The sequence below is a fragment of the Momordica charantia genome (genome assembly GCF_013281855.1).
Source record: "Momordica charantia cultivar OHB3-1 chromosome 7 unlocalized genomic scaffold, Mcharantia_2.0 BLBB01000007.1, whole genome shotgun sequence".
Classification (NCBI taxonomy): domain Eukaryota; kingdom Viridiplantae; phylum Streptophyta; class Magnoliopsida; order Cucurbitales; family Cucurbitaceae; genus Momordica; species Momordica charantia.
The window spans coordinates 17,515,153-17,526,149 of NW_028275165.1; the positions used below are offsets into that span (position 1 = coordinate 17,515,153).

A 10,997-nucleotide genomic window follows, 5' to 3' on the forward strand; every position below is an offset into this window, starting at 1 on the left:
TATCTAATCATTTTGGTTCACCCAAATTATTATTATTATTGGTTCGACTATCAAATAATTTGCTCTTTTTTTTTCATATAAAAATATTCATCTGTATAATGAAGGAAATATTGAATACTAACTATAACTTGTCAAAATTACCATACCACCCTCATTTTGTGTTGAATTAGTCTCTAAACTTTAAAAGTACACTATCATCCTAACATGTCCGCACTTTTAATTACGTGTTTATTAAATTCCCGAACTTTAAAAAATGTAAATTAGTACCCATTTTTCAGCAAGTGTGTTTGGGCCCATGATATGTATCAAAATGAAGTAGGATTAATTTTCTCTATAATATGTAGGGTTTTTTTTCTTTCTTTTTTTTTTTGGTAAAATTACAAAAAATTCAGAAATTGCATAGACTTGTACCCATCTTGACAATGTTTCGCGGGTCCACTATTTCTTATCTCTATAGTTTCTAAATGAGATTGTTCGACTCCACTAATAAGTTGAGACCTACAAAATTCAAAATTTAAGTACTTGATTTAAAGATATTTTTCCCTTTATGATATCTATAAGAAGTGTCCGGACCAGTTTATGCGCACATCTCGATTAATTTCGGGAGAGAACTACCTAATCCTACTATATTTTATTACCAATAAAACATATAAGAAATTAATTTCTAAGTAGGCGACACTGTAAATAGTGTTATGTATGAATCGTTCGAAGACATTTTTAAAGTACAATAACATAATATCAGATACAAATCTTAAAAGTTTACGGATCAAACTTATAATTTAACCTAATAAGTTAACATATTTACGTTAATGCCCCCATATGAAGATCAATTCTCTATATAAGGGGATGAAACACAAATCAAAACATGCATGAGCTAAATCAAGATAGTATAAGCTTTGAGAGATAGAAAATTAAAAAGAATATGGGGAAGAGAGACATCTTGGAGAGCCTAGGAGACTTCTCCAACAAAGAAGGTTGGGACAAGTTCTTCGCCGGCCGGCAACTCGACAACCCTTACGAGTGGTATGTCGAGTGGCCGGAGCTCTGCGACCTCCTTCTCTCTCATCTCTCTGCCTCCTCGGCTTCCCAAATTCTGATTCCAGGATGCGGTGTTTCCCGCCTTTCCGAACACCTCTACGATGTTGGCTTTCAAAGCATCACCAACATCGACTTTGCTAAAGTTGCTATTTCTAATATGTCCCGTCGTAACACTCGTCAACGTCCTTATATGCGGTGGCGCGTCATGGACATGACTAGCATGCAGGTGACTAGTTTTGATAACTTTTATTTTATAAATCAAAGATTCTATATTAACTATTGAGCTACGATCGGGTTGGCTAGTAATTTTAATAAAATAATTTTGTGGGAAAATATTTTGCAGTTTTTGGATGAAAGCTTTGATGCAATTATTGACAAAGGAGGATTGGATGCACTTGTCGAAGCTGAGGATGGAGCCATGCTGGCAAATCAATATTTGTCCGAGGTTTTCGGCTTTTAATTTTTTTATTTGATGGTTACAAAAAAAAATTCTAATATCATATTATAGTTTTGTATTTATAAATAATTTTTTAGTGTTAGTAGATCGTAAAAATTTACTAATCATCATTAAAATACTACTTTTTTTTAAGTATCACAAATATTATATTAAATTTAAATACGTACTATTTTCTTCTCTCAATTTGTGTACTAATTTTATTTTGATTTTTTAAATTTTAAAATGATATTTTTAGTCTCTCAATTTTAAATTGGTCTCTTAAATATTGGTATAAAAAAATTATTTTATCTTTATCATTAATATTTATTAATTATCTAACATGAATTTTAATCGTTGCACATATACATTTACACATCAGGTAAATAAATAAAAATATGAGAACGGTAAAGATTAAAACGATTTCTTTTCTTTGAGTTGAACAGTTATAGGGTGGAGTTCGAACCATCAACATTAGGAATAACAACGAACATATTTCTATTTGTCTATACTCGAGTTTTGGATTGATTCTCTTTTTATGACGTGTTCAGATGAAAAGGGTCACCAAATCTGGAGGGAAATTCATTTGCTTTACCTTTGCAGAACCTCATGTTTTAGGTACTCCTCAATCTTTTCTCTTATATTATTTTCCACCTCATTTTTTATATACAAGATTGAAAAAAATAATAACAATAAATAAATAAACACCTGTATGTCTCAGGTTTTTGAGCTGTTTGAAAAATTATACTCAACTTGGATTGTATTTGATATTCTTTAGTTTGAGTATTTTTATTGACTAAATAATACTAAGATCTGTATGCTAGAGAATTCAAATATTATCTCTTGTTTTTCAGATCCACTCAATCAGATGGATTCAATGAATATTTGTTTGGCAGGACGTTGTTTCCAAAAATTATTTTCGGATTCTATAATTGAAAATTCTGATTTTTATGTTTTGCATATTTTAAATCTAAGACTTCAAAATGCATAATTATATTTAAAAAGATAAAAACTTTAATAAATATTGATGTTATAAACTTATTTAATTTTGGTTAAAATTAGAATATTTAAAATATAATATATTATAAATTATATAATATTGTGAAATATTAATTCCATCAAGATTTATAACATTAATATTTTACATTAAACTAAATATTTAGTAGGATAATCAATGACTTTGATTTTTTTTTTCTTCCGTTTAGATTCAATTTTCATATCTGCTACCAAATACATTATCTTAACCAAGCTTACCGTTAATTATTTCATTCATTTTACACTTTAATAAAGTCATTTCTTCGAACCCGCCCTTCGTCGGTTTTCAGGTTTGCTGTTCTCCGAGCTCCGACGAGGATGGAAAACAAGTATTGAGGCAGTAGCTGAAAATTCAGCAAAAAAAGCAATATATCCTTCATTCATGGTGGTTGCTGAAAAGTCTGATGACTCTACTTCTTGCCACCCCTTGATGGCTTCCCTCGCTCTTTCTTCTTTCCATTTCAATGCCACCCAGGTAAATACAATCATTTACATCATTTTATTTTTCATTTTATTGATTCAAATAAAACAATTTATAAATTTCACTCGATAATTTTAATACGTATTTAGAAAGATGTCACAAACAGTGTGATTTTTATTGTCAATCTAAACTTAAGTGGTTAGGATATTATAACCTCAATCTTAAGGTTGGAGAATCGAGTTGACTTTATACCATAAACTAATTCTTCTATTAATTAGTCCGTATAAAGGGGCGAGAATTCAAACTTCTTTTTTTTTAGTAGAACATGTCGGGGAGGGAATTCGAACTCACAACCTATTGGTCAGAAGTATATGTCAATTATCGCTGAGCTACGCTCGTTTTGTCTATATTAAAATGGATTTATTATTCGAAGTTTACTGATCATTGGATGACTAAACATTCACCCATATATAATAAAAGTTTGTTTGAGAATAATTTCAAACCAATTAGTTTTATTTTTGTTCGTTTGGAACAAATTTTTAGTGAAAATATTAATAATTTATTTAAAATTTTATTATTATTATTTTCATTATAACGGTTAGAAACATTATTTTAAATGTCGATGTCGATGAAATATCGAGATCTCAATTTTATATAAATGTTGGTAAAATGTCGATATCAATAGATATTTCTGAAAAATTTATAAAAATATAAGAATTCTAAACAAATATTTAAATTAACAAATAATTAGTTTTTCACCAATTTTTTTAATAAGTTAAAAATTGGTAATATTACGATTAGGTTCATATTAGTGATATTTTGTTGATAATTTTTTATATTTTGTCGATTTTTTTGTGATGCTATATTGAAAATGTTGATTCACCCTTCTTGTCAATGTCAAATCAACATGTGAAAATGTCGATGGAAATATCGATGTACCGATGAAAATTTAATACCTTTGCTTATAAATAACAAAAATTTGAAGATGAAGATTATTCGAAATGATATGTAATAAATAAAATAAAAAATTCCATGTACGTGTGTTTTAGGCTACTGAGTTCCACGAAGCGGTAGAGAAGGAGAACAAAATCCGAGAGGAGTATTCAAAGGGCAATTACGCCATTTCACACTCGCTCGAAGGTGTGCAATTTGGAGACAAGAGAGAACCAAAGAACCTTCACAAACATGCTTGGATCAAACACATTTTGGGTGCAAGAATGCTCGAGGAAGCCATTGCCTAAGAAAAACACAATATTTCTAGTTGGAGAAAAAAAAGAGTGGGTATATGAAATGAAATTATGTGTCATAATCTTATGTAATGGTTTCGAGTGTCGTAGAGATAGTTCAACTAGCAAAAATACGACTCGTCTTGGGTTCAAATCCTTCTACCTTCAATTATCTTTGTCGGGAGAAATAAATGTACGTATTAGTTATGTGTGGGAGAAGTTATATGCAGGTGTGGAATGTTACCGTGTTTATAAATAAATGAATATGGTGTGGTTATTGTGTATACTTATATCGTTTGACTATATAGGGATAATTAATGTTCTTCATCACCATTTCATCTATCTTTATTCAACAAGAATCAGTGAATATACCATATTGGAATGAGAGGGATCCTGAGACTATGTAAACATGGTTAAAAAAAATTTAAAAGAATTGTTAGTTACTATCTATACTAACAAAGTGCACATTCTTTTTCAGTAACTCAATCGTAAGAACTCCAAAGTTAAGCATGCTTGACTTGTAACAATCTTCGACTAGATGACCTCCTAATAATACATGCTCATGAAATAGCAATGATCATCTGCTCGTCTAGTTTATTGGAGATTTGGAGACTTAAGATCTGTTTGGTAATGTTTTTGTTCCTATTTTTTGTTTTTTCGTTTCTGTTCTTATTTCTATTTCTCATTTCTTGTAAACTATTTTTTAAATAAATAAATAAATAACGGTGTTTTCTATTTCTTATTTCTTCTTTTATCGAAAATATACATATATTTGCTAACCATTCGTGAGTGGACATAATTTGGCTATCTTCTTTAATCGCCGCAAATATACTTGTTTCTTAATTTTAATACATCTTATTTCTTAAAATAATAATAATAATAATGAAAGAAGGGAAAAAAAAGAAGTGTTAAGAAGTTTTGTTGGGCTAGGGGCATTATAGACCATATTTTGGGCCTGATAGCCACCAAAATGGTAGCAGAATTTTTGAGAAATTTATTGGGTTGGATCATTTTTCTTGTTTATGGATGTACATTTTTATAGAAATAATTTCAAAGAAAATTTAAATAAAATCGTAATTGCAAATGTAACCTTTCCTAAAAATTCATTAACTTGATTTGAAAAAAATAATCAATTTTTTCGTCAACTATAGCTGTCAAAACGAACGTAATTCAGCGATAATTGATATATATCTCCAACAAAGAGGTTATGAGTTCGATCCTCCACCTCAATATATTGTACTAAAAAAAACTTAGATTTCACGATGAATAGAGATATATCATAATAATTAAAATACATATTAATCGATAATTCAATACATATGTCCTATTTTTGTTGCTATGTTTTCAAGTAAATTGAACAAAATGAGAAGTTACAGGCCATTTTGGTAACATTCTTATTTATTATTTCATATTCTTTGTTTCTAAAATTTGTATAAAATTTTGGAAATATTTCATAAAAATAATTACCTAACACTTATATTTCTATAAAACTGAAAATAAAAAATAGAAATTCAAAAATAGAAACATTTCCCAACAGCCCCTGCATACCCCTACATGTTTTTATCTCTAGCCGATCTATTGCTTATTCATGGTTGAAAATTACTAAATGGACCTGTGTCTTTAATATGACCTAAGAGGCTAAGACCAAAAGAAAGAAAAAAATATTTTTTTTTTTGTTAAGAATTACATTTCAAGGGACATAGTTCAATTTAGAAAAAAAAAAAAAAAAAAAGGTCCGTTGGTAAAAGATGAACATGCAATATATCATAATTAGGGGTGTTAAAAAAATCCAATGACCGGATCAATCCAACTCACCTGTACGATTTAGGTTCAGTTGGATTATAAACTTGCCTAGATTGAGTTGGATTTAAACAAATGAAAACTCTAGAAATTAGATTGGTTAAATGGTTCACCTAAAATAAATTTGGATTTGAACTTAACCAACCCGAACTTATAATTAATTTTTAAACAATTTATTCTTTTACTTATCCTAAAATTATATATAGATATATTTATTTTAATTTTATTTCATTCAATAATTTGATTATTTATTCTCCAACAACTTTATAAAAATAACTTTTTTAGGTTTTGGGTGTAATTTTTCGCTGTATAAGCTCTTGAATCAATATTAGAAAATATATAAATAAATGTTTGAGACTATTTATTTATTTTTATTATACAATATTTTGAATGAGTGACTTGAATAATGCGAACTAACTCAATCCAAATATTTTGTGATTGAGTTGGGTTGGGCTGATTCATTATTTAATAAGAGTTATTTGGGTATAATAAAATTAATTACAACTTGAAGAATAATTGGTTTGGGTCTAAAAAGTTCTTCAACCCAATCCAACATCCAACCCACGAACACCCCTACCCCCAAAACGATACTAATTTTTCGGGGGAGAAAATAAGTACTAAATGACGAAAATACCCTTATATGAGGCCAAAAAGACAAGGAGGGAGGATGTAAACTTGTGTGGGATAGGGAATTTGTTTTGGAGGTTTGAGAGGGCATTCATGTGATGGTGTGGTGCCTTAAAACTACCCCTAGGGATTGGAAAGCAACTTGATGAGAGAGTTGAAAGGATTTCTCCCCACAAACATAAAACCCAATTGGGGAGGGGCTATGGAGATAGAGTTTGGTTGATGTTTCTTAACTCTCTTGTTGGATTGGCTACCATTAACAACATATTCTTAGAGAGAGAGGGAGGAGAGAGAGAGTACACGTTTGATTGAATCGGCTACCATATCAGTGTTCGTATAAAGACATTCTCGAGATCATCTTGGATACATTCTTTCTTTTTTGTTTTTTGTTTCATTATACAAGAAAATGAGATTTGAACCTTCGATCTCAACAAAGACCATTAGTGTCTTATCGACTGAGCTATATATGTTTGGAAGAACACATTTTTGCTTCTTGTAAAATAAAAATGTGTATAAATATAGGCCTGTTAATTTCTTGTTTATTGTTTTCTAAATGTATAAATAAAAATGGAAAAAAAAAATTATTGATCAATCCTATTCTTGTCTCTCTCAACTTTTACCAAAATTTACATTTTTGTCCGTGGACCTTGAAATATTGTATTTTGATTCCTAAACTATGATCAAAATTTAATTCATTTATCACTCATAACATTTTTTATTATTTTTTACATAAATTTTAGATCACCTATTTCAATTAATCTTAGACTCGAGGTATATTGTACTTTCCACTTTAGTTTTATTTTTGTCCTTGTACTTTCAAATTATTCATTTTGATCTTTATATTTTTAAATTTATTTATTTTAGTCAACGTACTTTTAAAATATTTATTTTTATCCTTGTAGTTTTAAAAAATAACTATTTTAATTTTAATTTTTAAAAATTTAATACAAATTTCATATAAAATGAAATCTTTTAATATAAATCTATATTTACATTTTAAGAGATTTTGTGAGGATAGTGTCACATATCAGGCCAATGAACACAAGTTAAAAAATACAGATACAAAATAAATAATTTAAAAATACATGGACCAAATTTAAAAATATAAAAACCAAAATAGTATTTAAACTTAAAAATTAATACAAATTTTATTGATGAGATAAAATATTTAAAAATGAAAAAAACCAAAACATAATAATTATAAAACTTTCACATCCCAAAATTCCATTCTAGTATCTATCAATGTTGGCAAAATGACTAGCTCCAATTCCACCTTGTGGCCAAAAGTGTACAACAAATAAAGAAAATTCATAGTGGGATTGGAATGGTGGGTTAAAAGATCAAACCGACGCAATGTTATGATATTGTCCGTTTTGACATAACTCTCACGACTGCTTTTTAAATGTCTTCCATTGAGATAATTGTCTCTGTCTATATAAAATATAAATCACTTTTGTGAGACTTTGTTTGCACATGATAAACCAATCCTTTCTTCTCCTTTTTAAATTAAACTAATGATAAATATAATTTAAAATTTTGAGGCATAAATAAAAAAAAATTTATTTAGAGACTAAATAATCCAAGTACATTCCATCATTAAATATGTAATTTAACAATAAAATAATTGATAAAGAATCCATTGCACGATTAAGACAGTGAACTGAAAGAATCTTTTCTAATTTAAGATAACTTTTTAGAAAAAAGGAACAATTAATTCCAACCAATTAAAAATATTTTTCAAAACCAACCAAGTGTTTGGTTAGATAATAAAAGGATTTTTGAAAATTTTAAAATGCTTTAAAAAATCACTTAAAGTGTGATGAAACACTTTTATTAAAGGTGAATTTGACCTATATTTTAATCATTTAACCATTTTTTTAATATGTTTTGATTAATCATCTCTTCTTTAAATGGGTTTTTAAAATCATTCAATTTTTTAAAATATTTTTTTTATTTATTATCCAACGCTGTAAATTTCATGAAAAACACTATTTGTTATCTAAAATCACTTAGAAAAGTATATATAAAACACCCTTGAAATTAACAATTTTTTCAAAAAGTAGGGATAGAAAAAATAGTTTTATCTAAAAAGCTTCTTTTTTTTTTTTCAAAACTCATCCCAAACATACTATAAGTTTGTATTTTATCAACGAGTATCAAAAGATATAAACTAAAAATAAACATAATTCCAAGCTTTTACACACTATCTAAAGTTTAGAGGCGAAGACAAAACTCGTAACCTAACGAGGAAAAGATCCAACAGCGGATGGAAAGAGAGATTTTTTTCTTTCTTTCTTTTTCATGAAGAAAGCTTAATTTTACTCTCAAGGAAAGTGTGCAATTTCCTTTTAAACTCAATGCCACCACCTGTGACATCTTGCAATAAAGAAGAATCAAAAAGGGAATAGAAGTAGAAGGCCGTGTGGAAAGGAGAATGAGTTAATTTTTGTCAAGTTTTCTTTTTTTCCATTTTTAATGTATTTTGCAAAAGAAAGCGCTTTTGGCCTAAGCGCTGCTTCTAAATGCAACACGCGTAAAGGCCAAAGGAGAGAAAGAAGAAGACGAGAAAAATGTTGCTTTCTTTGTGAGAAGGTTTCAACTTGGTGGTGTTAGGCTTGTGTGACTCTGGAATTGAAAGTCGAGTCAGTGTTTGATAGGTTGAAATATTATATTTTAATGTCCGTACTTTTTAGTTTTTATTCATATATTTTCAAAAGGTTTGTTTTGGTCCTTATATTTTTTAAAAAATGACTATTTTAGTCATTGTTGGTAAAATATTAACACAAATTTTATGCACAATGAAAATTCTTTGATGGAAAGTACTTGAGGCTACATTCTAATAAATATATTGAGTGTAGTGTCCTTGAAATTGTGATTGGAAAAAATGGGATGAAAAAATTAAATGAATGGACCACAACGATTAGTTTAAATATAAAGATCAAAATGAACGTTTTGAAAGTACATAAACCAAAATTAACTTAAGCTGAAAGTATATGAACAAAAATAGAATATTAGTTCTATTTCATAGGCATAACGAGAGTAGAGATTCGAATTTACCACCTTTTAGTTGAGAGATAGGTGCAATAGATTGACACAAATATATAAGATAATATATTTTTATATATTATCTATATTTGATAATTTAACTAGTTATAGTTGTCTTAACTAATTAAACTATGTCAAACCGAGCATAGCTCAAATGGTTAAAACACCTATATACTTTATGGACTAAGTTATTACTTCAAAGAACTTACCTGGACCGAAAAATAAATTTTAACCTAATTTTTATAAATGGACTATTAGGCCTCCCAACCTAAGCTTAGCTAATAAAGACTTATTAAAACTCTGGGAAAAAAAACTTTCTAAAAAGCTGAGAGTTGAAAGATAGTTTTATCTGTCAAATCGAGTGCAGTTAATTGGTTAAGCACTTATCTCCAACTTATAGGATGTGAGTTTAAATTCTCAGGTCAGTAGCAAGAAAAAAGAAATATAGTTTTATGCTTTCTAGGATAAAAGTTTAATGAAAATATGTTTCAGTTATTATATTTTAAATTTTATTTTTATTCCCTTGTTTTTTTTAAAATGTTTAAATAATTCAGTTTTAGTTTATTTTTATTAATGTGTCTTTAAAATGTCTATTTAATCCTTGTACTTTCAATTTTCGTTTATTTTAAAATTTGTATTTGGAAACATTAGCTTGATCTCTATACTTTAAAAAAGTGATCATTTTGCTCCCTTTATTTTTTATTATCTCATTTATTTTGATAAAAAATTTAACATGACATTTTACTGACTAAATTTCTTGAAACGTAACCATAAATTTGTATTAAATGGTTTCCCCACTATGTATAAAATTTGTATTAAACTTTTACAAATAGAGAGCAAAATGATTGCTTTTTAAAAATATATAGACTAAAATAAATAAAAATTAAAAATACAGGAACAAAATAAATATTTTTAATGTATAAAACCAAAATGAACCAAAATCAAAATACATAGACCAAAGTAGTATTTAACCTTATTTTAAAATTCTTTCAAACTTTCATAATAACAATTAAAATGATTTGCATATAAGACTAAAAATAAAGTGACCTAATAAGGAAACTAGTTATGTATTCATTGTAGACATTTGGATGATATAAGACACTTCAAATTAGTATATCTCAGTTTTAATGGCATAAAAGCTAAAAAAAATATCTCAAAAATTTTTACAAAGATGTTATGTATATACATGTTTTAAGAATAAATTCATTATTCTTTTTTCTTTCCTCACATTACTAATGTTTAAATATTTTGGGAAAATATTTTAGTGGACAAAAATATATATATATATATATTAATATTGTTTACATAGCTAACTTACTTTTAAAATATTATTTTGAATAAAGTGTTTACACAAATTTCAAAAATGGTACTG

The 10,997-nt window shown here is 27.7% G+C and overlaps 1 protein-coding gene across 1 annotated transcript; it reads left to right on the plus strand.

Annotated features, from left to right (window-relative positions):
* The first annotated feature begins 854 nt into the window (after nt 1-854).
* LOC111009556 (uncharacterized) lies at nt 855-4,437 on the plus strand. Its single transcript, XM_022282671.2, has 5 exons — nt 855-1,264; nt 1,382-1,483; nt 2,023-2,089; nt 2,797-2,981; nt 3,977-4,437. Exons 1-5 carry the CDS (start codon nt 923-925, stop codon nt 4,166-4,168), a joined length of 888 nt encoding a protein of 295 aa, XP_022138363.1. The 5' UTR covers nt 855-922; the 3' UTR covers nt 4,169-4,437.
* The last annotated feature ends 6,560 nt before the right edge of the window (nt 4,438-10,997 follow it).

Coding starts and splice junctions, on each gene's coding strand:
- LOC111009556 (XM_022282671.2), top strand. CDS start 923: ATGGGGAAGAGAGACATCTTGGAGAGCCTAGGAGACTTCTCCAACAAA. Junction 1,265..1,381: donor TGGACATGACTAGCATGCAG/GTGACTAGTTTT, acceptor AATATTTTGCAG/TTTTTGGATGAAAGCTTTGA. Junction 2,090..2,796: donor TGCAGAACCTCATGTTTTAG/GTACTCCTCAAT, acceptor GTCGGTTTTCAG/GTTTGCTGTTCTCCGAGCTC.